This window comes from Canis lupus, chromosome 31 (assembly GCF_048164855.1).
Source record: "Canis lupus baileyi chromosome 31, mCanLup2.hap1, whole genome shotgun sequence".
NCBI classification, from domain to species: domain Eukaryota; kingdom Metazoa; phylum Chordata; class Mammalia; order Carnivora; family Canidae; genus Canis; species Canis lupus.
Genome location: NC_132868.1, coordinates 14,353,581 through 14,375,766, shown reverse-complemented (window position 1 = coordinate 14,375,766; position 22,186 = coordinate 14,353,581). Strand labels below are relative to the sequence as shown.

Here is a 22,186-nt window from a genome sequence, read left to right as displayed (position 1 = left end):
ATTCCCAGAAATTTTAATCATACGGTCACCAACCCACCTTGTTTGCCACCTCTTCTGTAACCGCCCTGATTTTTTTCTTAACATCCAGTGTTAAAAGGTTCATCTGGTTTCGGATAAAGTCCAGTCTATCAATTTGATCTTCCCTCTCTTCCAATGAATAAACCCTATTGTAGTATGCAGAGGAATTAATTCTCAGGATATATTAAAGTCCCAAAGCAATTAAGCTAGGGCACTCACTTATGTATTGAATCATCTGTTAGCATGATACAGGGAAAAGAAAAAAATGAATCTTGTATTTCAACATCTAAAAGTATTCAAATAATATTTCTTTTATAAAATATTTCATAGATGATCAGATATAAACTACTTTGTCTCTCTGCCCATGTGACTCTGAATCCCCCAAAGAATTAAAAGGATTCTCCAAACACAGATATGAATTGTCACAATAAAAATATTGGCTTCATTTATCACATCTTCTTTGTGCTGTGTTTAGTTCCAATGTCCCGTATTTTTAAATTCAGTAATATTAAGGTCAATGGGTGGACCAAAAACTCACTTTGGCTACTATAATAAAGCAACTGAACTGGAGGAGGTATAAATGACAACACAATCTCATACAGAAATAGTGGATTGGGCCTGAGATCAGACTGAGTTATCACTCTTGTGTTTCATATATTGGAAATGTTCTCATTTTGTATATGATGCATTCCAGCAAAAGTATCAAAATTGCCTAATTTTGTTGCCCACAGATTTAGGTATTTGTTCCCAGTAAGATTTTAATGCATTTAAAATTTCCAATTTAATGTCCTCTTAAGCTCAATCTCTGATGCTTTATATCTTTCCCTTGATTGGCTTAAGCCCACTAACAGTTCAATTAAGGCTTAACATCATTACATGTGTCATATCTAGTAACATTCTCATCTTTAAGTGTACCAAATCTGTGAAAACTACCCTTTTCTTCAACGTTAGCAAATTCATGTATTTATTTTCATCTTTATAAGGCAATAAATGGAATAAGAGTGCAGGACAATGACACATGGGATAGTGCTTACCAAACTGACTTTCTAACTTGCAGGTAATACCACCTTGTTTGTTTACCAGTTGACAAAAAACAAATACAACTGGCATCAAAGAGAGATTTTAAGGTATCAATGTATAAATATATGAAAAATGGGTCATAGGTTAAATTGAACAAAAAAGAGGGTCACCTCTTTTTCAGACCTCTTCAAAAAAATTCCACTTGAAGAAATGGTCCTTCCACTGCTTTAAAGATATTTTAAAACTACAAAACATATTAAAATCACAGCTCAGAATACTGAGATCCAAGGAATGTAAATGATGTATTTAAGGTTGTAGAATAAAGATTTATAATTTCAAATAGTCACTTAAAAACACGCAAGGTTGTTGACTTTAGTGTGAAAGTATTTTAAAAATAACAATTTAAAACCTTAGTCTAAGGAATTTATACTGACACAAACTGACATTTTTATTTTGCAATAAAATGAATTCATACCTTTTCTCTGCTGCTGCCACGTTTATTGAATCCATTATGCTTTTCACAGTATCTAGTATCTGTTTAGCTCTGATAGTGTGCTGTTCAAACTTTGTTTTCACTGCTGACTGCGAGATACACTCCTGCGAGGGGCCCAAGCCATAACACATTACTGTAATTCCATCCAACATTTTCAGGAATTTAAACACAAAAACTTGCTGTTTGTAATGATAACCAAAACATAAATAAGGACAGAAAATAAATGCATGATAAACACAACTTAAAATAAAGGTCAACAAAAAAAACTACAAGAAATCAAAAGTAAAAAGGGCCTTAACAGCAAGTTCGTATCTTTTGTGTAATTTTACACAGTAATGTGCAATGGTTGTTTGACTATTATTTTTAAAAACAAATAGATACAGAGGGTACTGTTTTCATGTTAAAGGTTTCTCTGCTAAAATTACTAATTTTATCTGGACTGCCTTTAAGTTACTTCTGGTCTGTCTTGATTTTTCTCATGCTTACAAAACAGATAACCTAATGAAGTTCTTGACTGAGTTATACATTAGAATCCCAGTTTTAAGAAATTAGCTGAATGATAGGATTCACATAAGGTTAAAGACTTGTACAAGTTAAAACTTGAACTTGAAAAACACTCTTTAGCAATGAACAACCTAAATAATATTTTAGTTTAGAAAAATATCTACAGCTATTTAAAAGATAATCCTGTTATTGGTCCTTGGTCTACAGTCTGCATACAGGTCTGAATGATGCCCTATCTCATTTGTTTCACCTTCAAGCTAATTGTAGCTCATAAACCATTCACAGCTGTACAAATCAGTTTCATAACCAGTGTTTTTAATACAAAAGAATACATTATAATGCATCACATATAGTAATGGATATTTATAAATTATTTGTTTCAATACATGTCCATACAACTTATTTAAAATATTGACTGTGGGGATCCCTGGGTGGCACAGCGGTTTAGCGCCTGCCTTTGGCCCAGGGCACGATCCTGGAGACCCGGGATCGAGTCCCACGTCGGGCTCCCAGTGCATGGAGCCTGCTTCTCCCTCTGCCTCTGTCTCTGCCTCTCTCTCTCTCTGTATGACTATCATAAATAAATAAAAGTTAAAAAAATAAAATAAAATAGACTGTGAATTCATAGCTGAAAGTTCACAGAATTATTACATTAAAACTGTCCTTTCAAAAATAAATAAATAAATAAAACTGTCCTTTCCCTCTTTGTATTAAGTTAAATTCTGCACTGATATGACATCTAAAAACAAGTACAAGTGTTCATAAACAGGAAGGGCTATCTGGTCTTTGAACAATCAAAAAATGCTTCTCTGGGCCACAGCAGCAATAACTATAAGAGGTGTTTTGTAGGAAGCCACATTTATTCCCTGTGATGAATTTTTAAAAATTAGGGATGGTAGGGATCCCTGGGTGGCGCAGCGGTTTAGCTCCTGCCTTTGGCCCAGGGCGCGATCCTGGAGACCCAGGATCGAATCCCACATTGGGCTCCCGGTGCATGGAGCCTGCTTCTCCCTCTGCCTATGTCTCTGCCTCTCTCTCTCGCACTGTGTGCCTATCATAAATAAATAAATAAAAATTAAAAAAAAAAATTAGGGATGTATCCCAACTTTCCATGATTTCCATGAATTTATCTTCTTGAACCTCTTTTCACTGTAACCAGTATAAACTGTGGTAACTATCCTTTGTCACAATAAATGGCTTTCAAACTTTAAAAGGTATTCATTTAATACTATAGTATTTATTATCTTGAAATCGTTAGTATGTTACATATTCAATACACTACTTATATATAACCTATGCTTAGCCTTCACAACTCTAAAATGATTATCTGTTCAATTTAGTTAAGTTAGAAAAAAACTTTTAAAATTTCTTTTGCCATTTTAGCTGTCCTCTGCAGTACTTTGAGGTATAAAAAATAAAGCAGGTTTGCTTCTTTAGCTATAGGACATTATGAGAGTAATTCATTTAGTCAACAGTTCATAAAGCCTTAACTTTAGCCCATTATTTTCTTTCACTGTGTAGCTTAACTTTTTTTCATGGTTAAACTTATTTATACATCACTCAACATCAATAATCCTGAAAAGATCAGTTGTAGAAAAATACAGTAATTCCCTGTTCTGTATTTGCCTACAAAAAAACCACCAATAACTACACAATATTAAAGTATAAACTGCTTATTTTTAACCAAAAGCAAGCTCTGATTTTCTTTAAATAACTTTATCTCATAAACTGACAAATTAATCTCCATAAAAACAATAATAAAAGCATAAAAATATTTTTAAAAGAAAAGAGGTAAAAGAAATTCTATGTTCCTCGATGAAGCAGATCTAGGTATCAGCAATGAAGACCCAAAATTTGTAGATAATAGCACAGTATTAGAGCTAGACCAGAAAGAAAATATTTTCACAAGTTATTAGGCAATGTAGGAGTTATTCCTTGATTTAAAAATATACTATCATGAATAAATATAAAGAAAATAAGCAATCTTCTAGTCAAGAAGTATCCCACACTGATGTTCCCACTGGTCAAAAAATATCAAGTCAACCTATAAAAGAAATACTCAATTCTGAAGCGTGGGAAACTTTAATTTAAATACAGGTTTTTAAAACTGAATTATTTCTCAGAACCCTTACTACACTAATATTAATGTTTATGAACAAAATAGTGAGCAGCAGTTTCCAGACTTACTTTATCAGAACTCTAATTTTCCTTAGGGAGACAAACCGTGAGACTCCTAACTCTGGGAAACAACAAAGGGTTGTGGAAGGGGAGGTAGGAGTGGGGGTTGGGTGATGGGCACTGAGGAAGGCACTTGATAGGACGAGCACTGGGTGTTATATGCTGGCAAATTATAAAAAAAGTATTATGCAGGCACTTAACCACTGAGCCACCAGGCGTCTCTTTTCATTTGTTTTTATTTAAGTGCCTGCCTTTGGCCTGAGCATGATTCCGTGGTCCTGGGATGGAGTCCCACATCAGGCTCCCTGCATGGAGCCTGCTTCTTGCTTCTCTCTCTGCTTGTGTGTCTGCCTCTCTCTCTTTCATGAATATTTCATGAATAAATACAATCTTTGGGGAAAAAATAGAAAAAAAAAAAAAAAAAAACAACCCTCTAATTTTCCAAGGAGGTTAAAGTACTATGCCAAATCAATTTAAATGTCATCTTGCCAGAATATCCTATAAACTATCTTAAAACTTATTAAGGATGTAGAACCAAAGCAATAATCACATCTCAGTTAAGATAGTTTTCTAACTTACTAATAATATCTAAAGAAGCCTGCTGGTAGTTAATTATAGTTATAGATTTATAGATACTAGCATTTATGTGTAATTAAGACATAAAATGGCTTTGTCAAATCCTCTTAACAGACCTCAAACACCCAATAACATGATATTCATCATTCCTAACTTATTATTTTGATAGATTTTAAACTGACAGGACAAGTGCAAAAAAACCCATTAACGTACAATAGAACTTCCCCATTTGTTTACCTTTCCTTCTCCCTTGCCATACACGTATGTCTATATTTAGAAATGTACATATATTTTTATACATATTTTTTTCCTGAACAATTTGACATTCTTTGCCACCATCACAACTGTACTAATAAATATATTAATGTGGGTCCCTAGAAATGGGGTCATTTTCCTATCCAATAAAAAAAAAATTACTGCATTCACTGGAGCAATACTATTAATGTAACATACAATCCATTTTCAAATTTTACCAGTTGTCCCAGAATGTCCTTTACAACAAATTCACTGACATTTTAGAGAATTATTTTACCTCTTTTTTCATCTTATAACCAAAACGATTAAGAATAGCTAATGGCCAAATATTTGAGCAAAGAAATTTAGATTTCTAAATTATCTTTACATTATACACTTGTTCAAATACAGATTTAAAACATTAAGAAACATATTGACAGGATTAACGCTGATTTTCTTGATTGATTTTAAGATTTAATTTTGAAGCCTTATTTAACTTGGTACTCCAAATGTTCTCACAGTGTTTTGTTCCTTTGGAACCAAATGAATCTCAAAGTTTATGGCAAAGAGTAGACTACTAAAATGCTAACCTTGGTACAACTTTTCACAAAAATCATTTTCTAAGACTCAAAAAAAGATGAATTCTAATAACAAAGACAAAATGTTTATAAAGGGCACATTCTCTGATCACAATACAAAGAAACCAAGAAATAACCAAAAGTTAGATGAAGAGAATCAAAACACCTGATTCTTAACAACTCCTATATTGAATAGGATATGCCAACAACTATAATTAAAAACTATTAAACAATAAAAACCAAACTGGATACCGGAACCCTGGAATATGTCCAAAGTTACATCACAAATTCACAGCCCTAATTTTTTTCCAAAAGAATAAAAAGCAAAACACAATTCCACTTAAAAAAAAAAAAAAAAAAAAAGGAATACAAAAAGCAAAAGAAACTATGTTTAAAGATTAACATAGATTTTAGTGAATAAAAACTAAAAAATTGGGGATCCCTGGGTGGCGCAGCGGTTTAGCGCCTGCCTTTGGCCCAGGGCGCGATCCTGGAGACCCGGGATCAAATCCCACGTCGGGCTCCCGGTGCATGGAGCCTGCTTCTCCCTCTGCCTGTGTCTCTGCCTCTCTCTCTCACTGTGTGCCTATCATAAATAAAATAAAATAAAAATAAATAAAAAAAATTAAAAACTAAAAAATGCTATTTATGAATGGAAAAAGTAACCAAGGGCTAGAGCTACATGTTTGGAGGATAAAGCAGAGCAGTTAAATCACTGGCAAATCCAAATAAGAACAGAAATTAAATGTGTATATATATATAAGAGTGTATGTTTATATAGAAGTGAAAAAGAATATAGAACTTTAAAAAATGAACAGTTTGGGGATGCCTGGGTGGCTCAGGAGATAAGCGTATGCCTTTGGCTCAGGGTATGATCCTAGAGTCCCGGGATCGAGTCCCACATCGGGCTCCCTGCATGGAGCCTGCTTTTCCTTCTGCCTATGTCTCTGCTTCTCTCTGTCTGATGAATAAATAAATGAAAATCTTTAAAAAAAATACATAAAATAAAAATGAACAGTTTTATCCAACAAAATTACAGGAAGTCATAAATTATCGAAATTGATTTAAGAAGTAACAAATTTCAGCTCTGGAAAAAAGCTGAATAGAGTTGTCAATGTAATCATCAAAAAATGCTTTGGCAACCAAGACAAGGCTTTTTTTTTTGCCTATCTGATTACATCTTTAGGTAAGTTCAAATTAATTTCTAGCTGATTCTCTTATTAAATCTATCATACTTTTAATTCAAAATTTCAAACTCTATATAAAGTCTGACATTCTCCATAACTTTATGTAAAAGCTCTTGCACAGTTTTTTCCATACATAATTTTTAGACTCCCAAAGAACTATTACAATAAAAAACTGCCAAGTTTCTTCTAAAAACATTAAAAACAGTAATTCCTAGATCTGATTAGTGCAATCACATGGGGAGCTTTGTATATATACACGTATATACGGATTGCTAGGTTCAATCTAGCCCCATTGGATCAGTCTCTGGGATAATTCAGTAGTCTGCAGTTCTCTAAAGCACCTCATGTGATTCTCATGATCAGCCAAGGTTTAGGAGCCAGTGCTCTATAGCACAGCTTCTATTTCTTCTCATTCCCACTTCTTCAAGGAGATATTCTGTCTGGGTAGCAGGAACCAATATGAAACAGGTTATAAATGTGTAACAGAACAGTATGATTTGGTAGGAGAAATCAATGACAAATATCTAAACACACACATAGAAAGAACGAAAGAAAGAAAAGGTCAATAAATAAGACAAAGGGAGACAGAACAATAGATCCTCTCCCAATATTTTCTCCATGGATGAAATAATTGATAAAGAATGAGGAGGGCACTGCATCTCTTTGTATAGGCAAAAGGGAAAGAATATAAACAATAGTCTGACTGGCACTTCACGTAATCTATGGTTTAGCTTGGGACAGCATATGCTAATATCCCAGGGGCCTCTGACTTTAGAGTGATCTTACCAAGATAGCCTCTAACGGGCTTCCCTTCTTTAAATACTTTGTCATCACCTACTTAATAGTCTATCTCCAACTCTCCAAATTAAAGATAGGGGATAGTGAGCAAATGTTTAATTTAAAAAATTCTGCCAAGTACATTCAACATTTATGTCCTTATTACTAAAGCTATTCTGACTTCTAAGGAAGAATAATTACAGAAAGAAATGTTTTCAGTTTTGAAGTCTTCGTGTTCATTCATGGGTGAAGAGGGAATATGCAATATAAGCAGAGCTAGATTAAACTGGGCTAAATAAGAGTTTGTAAATTAACATATAAAGAACTCTTCAAACATAGGATGAGTTTTAATGTCTCTGAATGAAATACCTACACCAAAATATAAGGAAGTATGCTTCCTTCCCAATGCTGCAAATACATGAGCTATTTATGTGCCCTAACAGTACCTACGGGATTCCTAAAGCACAGGATACCCTATATCCTAATTACTTTTGTATTCATTTGTTTAGGATATTTGACATAAAATGTAGAGAATAAACAGGTGACAATACAGTTTAAAATGTAATAAACTTCTGTCAAATGACATTAACTACATTCCATATCTATAAATAGTATGGTACAAAAGAAAAAGACAATCATCTTCACTTTGCTCTATTACCCAAATCTACACTTGATCTTAGCCAAAAGGCAGAGAAGCAATTTATTACCCATTCTAATAGCAATTACATTTATTTAATCTTACCTCATATTACTGAAGAGAATTCCACTCATTGCACAACACATGCAATATTAGAAAATAGTTTCTCATTTAAATACAACTACGTAAGAAAAAATAAGAAATTACAATCTTTAATTCTCAATTCTTACAGATCATCCATTTTGCAGGGACTTCCTTTCTTCAAACTTGTTTCACTTGCTGTGGCAGTAACTACACTAAATAACAGCAAGCAAAGGTTATTTGACAAAAGAAATAATGGAAACAGAAGATTATCATCATTCTCCAACCAATGCTAGGGTTTTATATTACTCAATGCATTCACAAAATTCCTACCTCAAAGATTTGTTCAAAATTCTGAAACTCCTGTAATCTTGCCTGGAATCCTTCGGCAAGTGCCCCACCTGTAATATTTAGGTCAAGAGTTTATACAAGATAAGATTTCTAGCACATTATTTCTACAATTGTACTTGTATTTCAAAAGACAATCCAATCTATAATAATACATACCACCTTCTGGCATCCCCTGTGCTTTCTGCTTTCTAGCACTAAGAACTTCCTTTGCTGAAACAAAGAAAATACGATTCTGTGCCTCTAACGGATCCACAACTTTAAGTTCCTCCACCAAGAAATGCAGACATCTCTCCATGTGCTGTCTGCGTACCTAGAGAAAACAGTGTACTGAAATAATTCTAGTAATTAAACAATTATAACTGATAGCTACAGACTTATACTAAACGCCATTTATAGTGATATCATAAGTAGTAGTTTCCATATACTTAAGTCCAAAAATTCTAATAAATGAAGTCTGATACTTGTTGACAGGATACTGACTTACATGACTATTTGACCAAAAAGGTAGCATGCAAGTAACAATCAGACTGGGTGGCATTTCCTTATGCTTATTTACCAAATTATTTATTTATTCATTTATTCATTCATTCATTCATGAGAGACACAGAGAGAGAGGCAAAGACATAGGCAGAGGGAGAAGCAGGCTCCATGCAGGAAACCTGATGTGAGACTCAATCTCGGGACCCCAGGATCATGCCCTGATTAGGGCTTAATCCTGATTTGGGATTAGAGTTGCAACGTTAGGTTTAAGATCAGCACTTTGGTATTAATGTTAGGACTAAGAGGGGAGCCTAAAAAAATAATTAAAAAAAAAAAGAGGGGAGCCTGGCTGGCTCAGGGGGGTATGTGACTCTTAATCTCAGGGTTGTGAGTCCAAGCCCCACGTGGGTATAGAGATTAAATAAAACTTTAAAAAAAATAAAAATTAAAAAGAAAATTAGGACTAAGCATTAGAAACTAGTTAGGGTTTAGTACTAGACTTTAGCATTGTGGCTGTGGTGAGATCTTTATCTTAAGACTTAATAAAAAATTAAGCTGGGGACACCTTAGTGGCTCAGTGACTGAGTGCCTTCAGTTCAGGGTGTTATCCCGGGGACCTAGGATCAAGTCCCGCATCAGGCTTACTGCAGGGAGCCTGCTTCTCCCTCTGCTTGTGTGTGTCTCTCATGAATAAATAAAAAACTAAAAAAAAAAAAAAAAAAAATATTTAAGCTAAGCAGGAATGGAAAATAAAACAATCTGTGGATGATATTTCCTAATTCTGATGATTAAATGAGACTTCAATTTGAAAGAGGATAATCTCAATCTGTTTGGGAGTATAAACTGGTACAAGCACTTTAGAAACTCTTTGGCTGTGTTTACTAAAACAACATATTCTTTACCTATAATCCAGCAATTCTACTGCTAGATATATACTCACAGATTACTGATCTCTGCAGTACTGACATTTTGAGTCAGATAAATCTTTGGTTGGGAGGGATGTTCTGTGTTATGGGACTTTTAATAGCACCCCTAGCCTCTACCCAACAGATGCCAGCGGCATACTCTTAAGAGTTGTGATGACTAAAAGTATCTTCAGACATTGCCAAATACTCCTGGGGATCAAATCTGCCCAATCCCTCATGTTGAAAAACCACTGATATACACCACACCCAACAGAAATACATACCCATGTGCACCAAAGAGACATATGTAAGAATATGTACAGCAGCACCTGAATAACAGCTAAATATAGGAAGTTTACCCAAATGCCCAACACTGGCAGAATGAATAAGTGAAATATACTTACTCATATAAGCTAAAATACTACACAGTAATGACAACGCACTTCAACAATGCACAAGGGTATGGATGCATATCACAAATGTAACGTTGAGCAAAAGAAATCTGACATAAAAGTAGATACTACAGGATTCCATTACATAAAGTTGAACAACCAAAAAATTAATCAAGGGTGTTAGAAGTCATGGTAAGCGCTCATCCCCGTGAGGGAGGACAGACTGGAACGGGGAGCTGGGAATGTTCTGCTTCTTGACTGGATCTTAACAGAGGTTCGTTCAGTTTGTAAAACTCACACTTATGATTTGCACACTTCCTGTTATACTTCAATAAAAAATTACAACAGTTTCAAGATCTAAATGATTAAATAAATAAATGATTAGATAGCACATCTGTAACCATTTTCCGAAGCAGCTTAATATTCTAGTCTCTATCACATATCCACTTCAGGTTTTTTTTTGTTTGTTTGTTTGTTTTTTTATGATAGTCAGAGAGAGAGAGAGTGAGAGAGGCAGAGACACAGGCAGAGGGAGAAGCAGGCTCCATGCACCGGGAGCCCGACGTGGGATTCGATCCCCGGTCTCCAGGATCACGCCCTGGGCCAAAGGCAGGCGCTAAACCGCTGCGCCACCCAGGGATCCCCCACTTCAGGTTTTAATTAGTCTTTTCCAAAGTAAAAGAACAGCTACTTGTGACGTTCCATAAGATACACTGTTTTCTCAGATAACAATGTACATGACTCTTTCACAACTTAAAAGAAAAAAAATAATAACTTACGTCTTCCATATATTCTGGCTCTGATGCAGAGGCATCCCAACGATTATTCAAAATGAAAATATTAGGCTTGGAAAGTCGCTCATTTACCTTGTGAAAAAACTGCTTTTCCTAAAAAACATCAAATACCCAAGAGTATGTTCACTTTAAACAGCTATTTTATATTTACATTTATAATTGAAGATCTAACCTAAAAGTCTGAACCATTTAGACAATAGTGATTAATCCCCATTGATAAAGAATCCCAAAGCACTCTGAACATTTGGCTTCTCAAAGATGTGAAAATTAAATTACAAGAAGGCAAAACTGAAGATTTTCCTGATCCTGCCATGAGTTTTTTCTGAAATTCAGTTTAACAAATATTTATGTCTCTACTTTTGGCAGAACACAATAGATACTACTGGATATGACAGTAGTCCATATTTTCAAAAAGCTACCTCAAATCTTTAAGATTTAGACTAAGTAAATTAATAACAATGTAAGACCTATATATATCATAATAACAGAGAAAGCTATGTGCCCTAAATGCTATAGATACATGCTGTGCTTATTCAAAGGAAAGAGACACTGTATCTATTTGGAATTAGGAAAAGCTCCATAAAGAAAGAAGTGGTGATTTAAAAAAAAAAAAAAAAAAAAGAAAGAAGTGGTGATAAAGATATGCTTAAAAGTACTGGTAATGGCCTTCTGAAAGATGAGAAGTTGGGAGTGAGGGAAGAATTGTGGGCAAAGAATAGCATCAACAAAGACTCAGAAATCAGAATGTACATCAAAGCTTGTTTATCATTATCAAAATAATGGGCATTATTCTAACAAAGATTTTTTTTTCTTAAGATTTTAAACATTTATGTTTCTTGTATAATCTGACATAAACAACTGTCTGTTGTTGCAGCAGCCTGGTCCATGTGATATAGATCTTACTGTACAAAAACTAGTAACACAGTGACAAAACAGAGCTCTTGCTGGTAACACCTAGGTTATAATGGTGTTTAGCCATTTATATGTTTATGAGGGATAACAACTTTAAAAAATCATACCATAGTTTTGCATATTGGAGATCTATAAATTCTGGAGTTTATTTAGGATGAGTCTGGCTCTAGACACATAAATCTAATCTATTAAGTTTGACAGCAGCTTAGAATGCACACAAGTAAGGTGGAACCTAGAATGTACAAAAGTAAAGCTGGGAAAGGTTGACAAAACTAGAAGTATGAAAAGCTTTGTCTGCCAGATGTGAGGGGTAGGGGAAGGGTAGGAGGGGGGGAGTGTTAAACTTTATTCAAAAGACTTAAATCATCATCCTAACAATTCTGGTGCCCATTCCTTCTGAAACTGGCAAATAACCACAATCAATGTCAACAACACACACGTATCACACCCTGAAGTTAAAGATTCACTAGAAGCTAGAGCCATCAAACCCTAGATTCCCAATGATACTTAAGACACCAGAATCAGCTCTTCTGGTCCGACTGAAACACAAACTCCTTTGTTCACCCTTGATATTAGAGGTTCTTTCTAATCCATGATTTGGACTTTCCTCACTTTTCAGAGTTAACAGACACTATCTCATTTCCTACCAAACATAACAATATGATTAAATCCTACCGTGTTCATTAGTGTTGATTCAGAGTTTGCAACCAAAACGAAGACATCAGCATCTAAGCAAAACTTGTCAATCCAGCTATCCAGCTCTGTAGTGACATCTGTACCTGGACTAATGGAAATAAGATAAAATTATATTTTTTTTAAAATGTATTTTATAATAGTTTTTTAAAATTTTCATTGTAGAAAAAATGTGTAACTTTTATGAACTGAAGTCTAAAGGACAGGATTTCTACTGGTTTTCAGCACAAAGCCTATGAGATTTATCTTCTCACCTATAAGAGTACTTGTGTCAAGCTGAGTCTGTTTTACATACTTCTATATTTATTCTGCTGACAAAGAACTCCCAGAGCCTATCCATTTGAAAACAAATGCTAAAAAAGTTTATTTACTAAAAACAAATAATCTTGTGATGTTTGATAAGGAAATGGTCAATATTTGATCTTTTAAATCTTTATGCTTTGGAAGGGTGAAAATATATAACCAAAATCAAAAGTGCAAGCAGCTATGTCCAGTACAACTCAAAATATTTAAGTACTCATGAGCATAAATAATAAAATACCCTATGCTAAGACCTAGGTTTAATATACCATCTTACTATAAAATTATAGTGCAGCTGTCTACACACTGGCTTAATGTACCCCATGATAACGTGGCAAGATGAGAGGCAAGGGTCAAGGACATAGTCTGGCCATGAAATAAAGCAAAATTAAAAGCCCATCACCAAAACCAAAATGGTTTCCACAAAACACTGAAATTTTAACTGAAGAAAACAAAAGAGCATACCAAAATTTTGAAAAATCATTTAACTACCTTTTTTAGTTAAGGACATTGCTTAGCATTATCATTTTACTTAGCACTGATGTAGTAAAAAAACATGTAATAATAAATATCCAATTAATTCTTGAACAATGAAAGGCTATGTAAATTGCCCAGTAAAGTTACTTTGGGAAATTTGGTCTCAAACATAAATTTATTAGTAGGGAGCCTGGGAGGCTCAGTCAATTAAGCGTTGGACTCGGTTGGACTCAGCTCAGGTTGTGATCTTAAACCCTCCATCAGACTCCATATTCAATGCCAAGTTGGCTTGAGATTTTCTCCCTCTCCCTGTGCACTTGTGCACTAGCAAATAAAATCTTAAAAAAAAAAAAATTTATCACTAGTTAAAAAAATTTACCTAATCAGTGTTACCTATCTAGTTATCTAGAATTAGACAATCTCCAAGGCACACCTATTTATCTAAACTACAGTCAATCTAGAGGAGGGAAAAAAAGTTCTTTTCTAATATAATTAGACTAAGAAACTGGTACTTTATGTAATAGTGTAAAAAACAAAAACCTACACTTTTTTGTTCCTTAATCTAGCAAATGAGAACAAAGCAGCAACTGTTACGTATTATATGCTAAAGCACGCAGTATTATTCTATCAAATAAACCTTTATGAGGAGAAAATACAATTCATATGTAATTTTACCTGTCTACTAAAACCAGGTCATCTCTCAAGAGGGCACATTTTGCCTTTGGCCAAAATACATGTACAAGGCAGCCAGCTTTCAAGTCTTTGTCCATATGAAGGGCATGGGCCAGCTGATTGACTGTCTAAAGTGGAAGGGAAAGAAAAAACAAACTCTGCTTGTATTAAAACTCAGTAAAAAATTAAAAAATCTATGATTTAATACATTTATTTTTGCAAAACATGTACAAAAAAACAGAACTTTAAATAATTTGAAATAAAACCATCTCAGCAATCTTGAAAAGCTGAGTTTTAGAAACCAAGTGTGTGTGTGGGGGGGGGGGGGGGGGCGGACCTTAAAACAGTTTACTCATCCATTCTGCAAAAATAATCAGAGCTGGTAACATTCTAAATGCCCAATAAACTCTGGCAATGGAATCCAAAGTAACACCTGAAATTGATATTGTACGTATGAGAACAAATTTATATTAGGAGAAAGAAGGTAATCAAATTGCACGTGTGAAGCCATTTTGTTTACAAAATACAGAGAAACATACATTTAACTCTATACCACAAGGGTTTCCACTAGTTTTAGGAAGCATGTGAATTTGGAGTTTCTTTTTGCCCATTTGTATTTTCTGTTCCTTCTAAAATCTACCGCTTAGTAAGGGGTGAAAACAGAAGAAACACTTACTAAAATAGGTTTTAAAATACCAGACTAATAAGATGAAAACAATACAAGAAGAGCTCAATGCGTATTCTTTTAATAAGATTTTTCTCAGTAGGTAGTTACTCACATAAGCCTGTCAGACATCAAGGACTATGCCTTCTCTTTCTATTTGAATTCACTAAAATATTTCTATTTCTCCAGATAATTTCTGACATATGCTAATTTATTAACATATTACTTTAATACCTTCACATATGTGTTATATATACAGTAAATACAAAGTGCTTAATATAAAAGTAATATTCAAGGAAAGGACACCAGTACACATACAAATGAACTGTAGAGGTATCAATTTTTAAAGGGCAACATCCATTTTCAAATGGGCATGATAGTCCTGATTAAGGTTGAAGTGAATCTCCATAGTGACACTGTTAGCTAGATTTTATTTTTGCTTGCTTTCATAAACTTTTTGATAGAATTATAAATTTGTACTAAAATCTTGATGTCTGGTCTATAACATTAAGGTAATAAAAGCACCTATCTGACAGAGTTGTGGTGAGGTTTGAGTTACTACAGGCACTTAGAATACTGCCTGGTACTTAGAAAGCGTACAATGAAATATTAGCTGTTAATGTTGCAGTTCTTTTACTAAGTAAACTAGTGTAGCACGAGACTCAAAGTCCGTACCTTAAAGCAGACTACTACTTGAGGTCAACAATTTAAATTTTGGAGTAGGGGAGAGGAGTGAAAAGGCACGAAGGAAGAGGACTGGAAGTAGAGATCACCGACCAAGAAAAAGGAGAGAATACTTTAAAATATCATAGTACATTTTACTTTGAGGATCTAAAGCCACAGGTAGTTTGAAACATCATCTCCTTTATTAGTTCCTCATAACTAATCTGAAGGATATTACTACAGATTGAGTTACCTGAGCTAAATCAAACAGCAAACTCAGAGAACAGGAATTAGACTCGTGGATTCAACTGTTTTGCAAAAACTAAAATGGCATGGATATTTAAACACCGAATTTTTCCATTTGTGGGAGAGATTTTAAGAGAAAGTGGGGGAAAAAAGACAAGAGAAAGTGAAGATATTGAGAAACACCTTTTTTCCCTCTTTTGGCTAAAGGAACCTAGTGGCACTAAATTTAAGAAATTTTTGAAAGGAAAAAAGAAATTTTTGAAAGGTAGGGAATTGTCATTGGCCTTTATCTGATAAAACTATTTCATTTATTCATAAAACGTCCTCACTAAATATTCCAAAAATAAAATAGTTTCTAAAGGCACAGACGTAAGTCAAAAACATTCCAGGGCCCAATTTTTTAAGCGAAGTTTTCTTTCAAAAAATGAAATTAGATTTGAGATTAAACACTCAATGTTTAATAGCACTTCAATGTTATTTTCACTGGGGACATTATTTTTTAAATGTAATAAACTGGGCAGCCCCAGTGGCACAGCGGTTTAGCGCCGCCTGCAGCCCAGGGAGTGATCCTGGAGACCTGGGATTGAGTTCCATGTCGGGCTCCCTACATGGACCCCGCTTCTCCCTCTGCCTCTGTCTCTCTCTCTGTGTATCTCTATGAATAAATAAAAAAAACTTTAAAAAAATAAAAATAAATGTAATAAACTTTTAACTCTAAGGACAAGTTTTATCCTTCTAAGAAGGTATGCTTTAAAGTATATCCTAATAATTTAGCTCTGAAGCAAAAAAAATTTAGAGTATTCAAAATATTAGTGATGGCTTTAAAGCTACAAATAGAAACATTAATGGTTCTTCTACTTCTAGCAATACAAACATCTGACAGAATTCTTTTTTAAAAGGAACAAGGACATTATTTCAAGAACATTATGAGGCTAACAAAGATTATACCTTCACACTCTTTTTTTCATCTGATCCTTCTGTCATAAGATAGGCTTTATCTCCATCAGTTCCTTCAACACTCAGGAAGCAATTGGTTGTATGGCCAATCCCACTAGGAAGAACTTTATCCCACAACATTGCATTGATAACAGAGCTCTTCCCACTGCTTGTCCTAAAGAATGAATATATAAAATCATAAAGACAAAACAGTAAAAACCTTGTTCTTTCACTGGGTCTAAGGACAACTTTCTTAGAATTCAAACTTTGTTTACATTTCATCAGATTGCACTTTTTACAAAAGTTGCCAACTTGGTTTACACAAATATCAGGAATGTACACATTTCTGAAAAATAGAGGAAAACAAATCCTACCTCCCCATAAAGCTATTCTTGCCTTTTTTATCTTTCTTGCTTCTTGTGGCAATTTGAAATCACAGCCGCAGATTTTTCCCATGATGAGATGTGGTCTACTGTCCTCATGTCCTTAAATCTGAATTCCATCTTTTTCACATTCAAAGCAATTACCTATTTCTCCTTATCAAATAGGACAACTGAGTCATCATCTCACCAGGAGGCCTCTTCCTTCTCATTCCCACTCCACCCTAATCTTATTAGGGCCTATTTATGCACCTACCTCATACTAGACTCTGTAAGGCCCTGTAAGGTCAAGCAGGAGAAGTAGACCAAAAAAAACCCCTATGACACCCAGCTTTGTGGAAAAAATTAAGGGTATAAACAGGGCACTTTAGAATAAAGTAACTGAGAAAGAATACTTTAGACAAAGCAGTCAGGGAAGGTTAATGAGATTGTTAACATTTAGAATGAGATCTGAAGAGTGAAAAAGAACCAGACATAGATAAAACAAGATAAAGGAAATTCTAAATATAGGAAATTGCAAGTGCTAAAAAAAAAAAAACCCATAAGAAGGGCTTAAAAGGCCTATAACGTTAGTTTAGTAAGTAAATGCTTCCGTTGATACACAGCACATGATATTTGAGCAAACAGGCATGGACCTAGTCATCTGTCTTTGCATCCCTAGGGCCCACCAGAGTGTAGAGTACACAGGAAGTTAACAATTGATTCTTAAATGAATATATGAGCTGTAGCAGAGATCACTCTACCACTCCAGACAGTTATGTTAACAAATGGCACTTCCTATTCTCCCTCTAGAAATCACAGGGCTGAGAATCCTTTTGGAAGGGACACCTGATAATTAAGAGAAACTGAAAAAATCACAAATTATGCATATCATTTATCTATATTTCAAGTCTTAGAACTGGCTAAGAAACCAATTCTTAGAGATGAGCATCTTTCAAAAGTATAAATATGGGTGACCTTTAGAAACCTTCATTTTATACCTAGAGCTAAAATGAACAAATGCTTTTCATGCTAATAGCTTTAGCATTTAAGAAAGGGAGAAACTCTTGGGGCAGAGGGGGAGGACCATCACTTGCTGAAAAATCAGAAACAAAAGTTGGGGGATATGACAGGAAAGCTGATTACTGGAAACTACCCTTAAGAGAAATAAAAAAGGATTACCTGCCAAAAAATGCCACTTTCATATGTCTCCGAGACAGCACCTCACCAATGATGGAAAGCTTGTTTTTATAACCCTGTATTTCTATCAAATCATCTTCAGTAGCTATTTGATCAAGTTCTGGATTCCTGTATGTTGCTACAAAATTAAAATGGTGTTAGAAAAAGTGATAAAAAATGAGTATTAAATTGATTATACAATAGAATATCTAAGACTATGCACGTATTTTGGCTTTGCTCTATATTCACATGGCCATTTGAAAAGTAAAAATGCCACAGTTATCTGAATATTTGGTAAAAGGTGAATGCCTTGTTCCATAAGGGGGTCGTAAGAATCCTGCCCCCAAAATTTCAAAATTATTAAAAAATTACAGGGGCTATCCTCAAGCTAAAAATCTGGTGAGGTACGGTTAGGAAGGACAAGAAAAAATGTTTGACTCTACTAACCTACCGAATGTTTCCCCACTGTCACTTTAGAAGTTTACAGAATCCCTCCCTTTTCACTGTACCATTAATAGTCATGTGATATTAAGAACCAGAAAAGATTTCAAGTTGCCTCCAAAGTAGTATTTCCCCAGTAAGATATTCCTCACCAACACAGTCTGAGCAGTTACACTCCCTTTTGCCCTTTCCCCACCACATTCCAGCCTCATTTGAGAAGATAAGATAGGTCTGCGATCTAAGCTGACTGCTGACTCGGGGAGGAGATAATGTATAATGGCTTAAATGTGGGCTGCCTGATTTTTTAGTCCGGGCATTAACTGATCACAAGCATGATGCTTAAATTTTCTGTGCCTTGGTTTCACCTTTAAAATAACTGCAATTAAAATCTGTCCCAGCGTGGATATGAGGATTACATGCATAATTAACGAAGTGCTTAGTGCTATCGTTCATACAACCATTTATTTCTTAGGTTATTAATACCATTTAGTCTTCCTCCGTCGGAAGGCAGAAATGGGTTTTATTTGTTAGGGCATCTCTCCTGGAATATACTGCAATGCCTTATATACTGAACGCGTTACACTGAATGCATAAGTTCAGTAACTACGGGTGAAAGGATAAAGCCCCTGCATATATTTTCAACCTTATTATTTTTAAGACTTGGAGAAACTAACCTTCAACAAAATGGGATCCTTCAGTAACAAACTCCAGTAACTGGTCAAAGATTGCAGTAATTGCCCTCTTAGCCAGCACAAAGTGCTTCAGTGGAGAAGCAGATTCTGCCATTGTTACTGGGGGAAGAAAATTAAAGTTAGAAAAGCACGAATTAGGGGTGCCTGGGTGGCACAGATGGTTGGGCATCTGACTCTTGGTTCCCACTCAGGTTCTGATTTCAGGGTCCTGAAATCCAGCCCGGAGTCAGGCTCCATGCTCAGGGGGAAATCTGCTTAAGATTCTTCCTCTTGGGGGCAGCCCAGGTGGCTGAGCGGTTTAGCGCCGCCTTCCGCCCAGGGCGTGATCCTGGAGACCCAGGGTGGAGTCCCACGTCGGGCTCCCTGCATGGAGCCTGCTTCTTCTGCCTGTGTCTCTGTGTCTCCCATGAATAAATAAAATCTTAAAAAGAAAAAAAAAAAAAAAGATTCTTCCTCTCCCTGCCCTTAAAATTAAAAAAAAAAAAAGTTGAAAAAAGAAAAGCACAAGTTAGACTGTATGATAAAGACATGCAAATTAATGACAGCTGCCTGCCAAATTAACTCCCCAGTGAAATAAACTTAAACGGCCAACATACTTTCAGATAATTGTTTTTTGAGAAGTGTTTTAGACGGGCAATTAAAGACAACTTTTCCGGTGGTACTCCATTAAAATAAGTCAACTCTATTGGACAAAATCCTGTTTGCAATTTCTACTTTATCTTCCTTTGGTGAAGATGAAACTCATCGTGGCAAACTGCGACAGCACAGGACGCTTAAGAACTGGGTCAGCGAGCAGAAGCAAGTTCGCCAAGAAGTTTCTCAACCTGGAGCTCTAGTGGGTGGAGGTGCATACAGAGACTGAGGAAATAAAGTTCCAGGATCATCATGTTAATACCGAAGTTTAAAAAGGAAAGTAGTTCTCATCCGAACAAATAAGCAGACAAGGCTTGAGGCGAGAATTAACGCTTCCAGCCAAAGTGCCAAGAACTTTAAAGAATGTTAAGTTTAGGGGGAAAAAATTATTTTCTGGCAACTTCTCATGGAAAAGACACCCCCCCCCCCAAAAAAAAAAAAACGATTACACGCCAGTCTACACCCGGTGCGTACGCATGTGGCATGGAGCGGAGCGGTCATTAAAAAAGGCCGAGCCTTTCGGAGTGTCAGGAAAGGACTCGGTGAACGAGCCGGGTGGGAAGAGCAGGGTGAGGGCAAGGGCCCGGCTGGACCGCGTGTGGGCACCTACCCACCTTGGGGACAGGCCTCCGCCGCCCGGCGCCGGAGCCCCCCCGCAGAGCCAGGGACCCGACCCACCGCCGCCCCGGCTGCGCCAGCCCCGCCGCACAGGCTCCTCAGCCTCGGGGCTCCGGCCTCGCGGGCTCCGCGGGCTCGACCCCGCCGCCGGCCGGGCTCGCACACCCGCTCGGAGCTCCTTTCCCGGAGCGCCGCGGCGGCGCCTCGTCACAGAACTCCTGCGCACGACTGCCCCCCCGCCCCCGCCCCCGGCCGCACGAAGGTCACCCCGAGCGAAGCGAACCGGCCCGCGGCCGACGCAGCGAGCACTCACACTGTCCCGGCTCCGACCCGTCACCCGGCAACCGCAGGCCAGCCTCAGCCTTCTGGCCTCCTCATCCTCCCGGGAGACGCTGGGAAGCAGGGAGGAGGTGGGAGGAGCGCCAAGGGGGCGGTCACTTCCGGTTTCTTCTCCGCCCCGAGCTTGTTTGGCTCCGTGGCCGGAAGTGCGTCTACGCCGACCTCCATTTTTCTTAAGGGCAGGAGGCCGGTTGACTCTCGGGAAAGCTACTGGGATGCGGTTGCGTCCATCGCTTACGTCTGCCTGCAGTCTCTTCGCCCATCACAGTCTCCAGACGTTTGCCTGGTTTAGGCATAGTTAGCTCCCACTTTAGTGAGAGAGATCTTAAAAGGAGGTGGGGTGAAGTGGGATGAGGTGGGGTTAGGGCTGCCAGACAAAAGGGATTTCTGTTTGCCCCACGATCCCCAGTAAAGGAGAACCTTTTGGCCGCTCCACTATCTTCTGTTGTGCGATTGGCTTCCTGGGATTGGAGTACAGCCCTGTGTGTGCGCGCGTGTGCGCTCGTTGAATTACTTTAGAGCGAGATTTAGGAAAATGATACATTGTTGAGTGTTCTTCGAACTTTATACTTCTAGGACCTGTGAATCTTGCTAACCTGCGCATTCTGATTCTTTGGGTCGGAGATGAGGCCTGAGAGCGTGCATTTCTAGCATCCTTGAAGAGCTGCTGCTGCTGCTGTTCTGTACGTGGCTTAATTAATAGAGAGTCTGGAGATTTCATTCCAGAGCTCATAAGTGCGATACAGTTTAGCAAGAGAAGTCACTTCATCTTTCTGACCCTCAGGCCCTTCATCTATCAAACTGGCATTCTAATGATACCTACGTTATGGGTTGTTGTGAAAATTAAATGGGTCAATAGCGTGTGAAGTGCTTATAACACTGTTGGGTATACAGTTAGAGCTACATTAAAGAAATACTGATGTTCTTTCTATTAGAATCGATGAATATCAAGAAAACAAAAGAAATAAGAGATCGTTTCGCATGTGCTTTGTACTCTAAAAAGGAAAAAATGACAATGGGGACAGACTATCTGAAGAAAAATGAGAACTGAACCACATAGGGTGATCTTTTCTGGGGAGATATTTCTTTGATTTTTCTCAGGAAGCCAATCCTTGGACTATGTGGAGGAAGAATGCCCAACACAGACGGAACAGGAA

The 22,186-nt window shown here is 36.7% G+C and overlaps 1 protein-coding gene across 3 annotated transcripts in view; it reads right to left on the bottom strand.

Annotated features, from left to right (window-relative positions):
* The window catches only part of MFN1 (mitofusin 1), a 32,027-nt gene extending 10,884 nt beyond the window's left edge, over window positions 1-21,143 (bottom strand). Inside the window, exons 1-12 of one of the 3 annotated variants that reach the window (XM_072807472.1) lie at window positions 21,004-21,086; window positions 20,036-20,297; window positions 19,422-19,538; window positions 18,310-18,445; window positions 16,781-16,943; window positions 14,263-14,387; window positions 12,793-12,901; window positions 11,191-11,298; window positions 8,791-8,944; window positions 8,617-8,684; window positions 1,514-1,635; window positions 38-164 (exon numbers count right to left, since the gene is read on the bottom strand). In XM_072807472.1, the coding sequence (XP_072663573.1) occupies window positions 38-164; window positions 1,514-1,635; window positions 8,617-8,684; window positions 8,791-8,944; window positions 11,191-11,298; window positions 12,793-12,901; window positions 14,263-14,387; window positions 16,781-16,943; window positions 18,310-18,445; window positions 19,422-19,533 (1,224 nt within the window). In that variant the 5' untranslated portion in view covers window positions 19,534-19,538; window positions 20,036-20,297; window positions 21,004-21,086. Of the gene's footprint in view, window positions 1-37; window positions 165-1,513; window positions 1,636-8,616; window positions 8,685-8,790; window positions 8,945-11,190; window positions 11,299-12,792; window positions 12,902-14,262; window positions 14,388-16,780; window positions 16,944-18,309; window positions 18,446-19,421; window positions 19,539-20,035; window positions 20,298-20,686; window positions 20,706-21,003 lie in introns of those variants that run through there. The other 2 variants (XM_072807470.1, XM_072807473.1) reach the window with 2 other exon arrangements.
* Window positions 21,144-22,186: the final 1,043 nt, after the last annotated feature.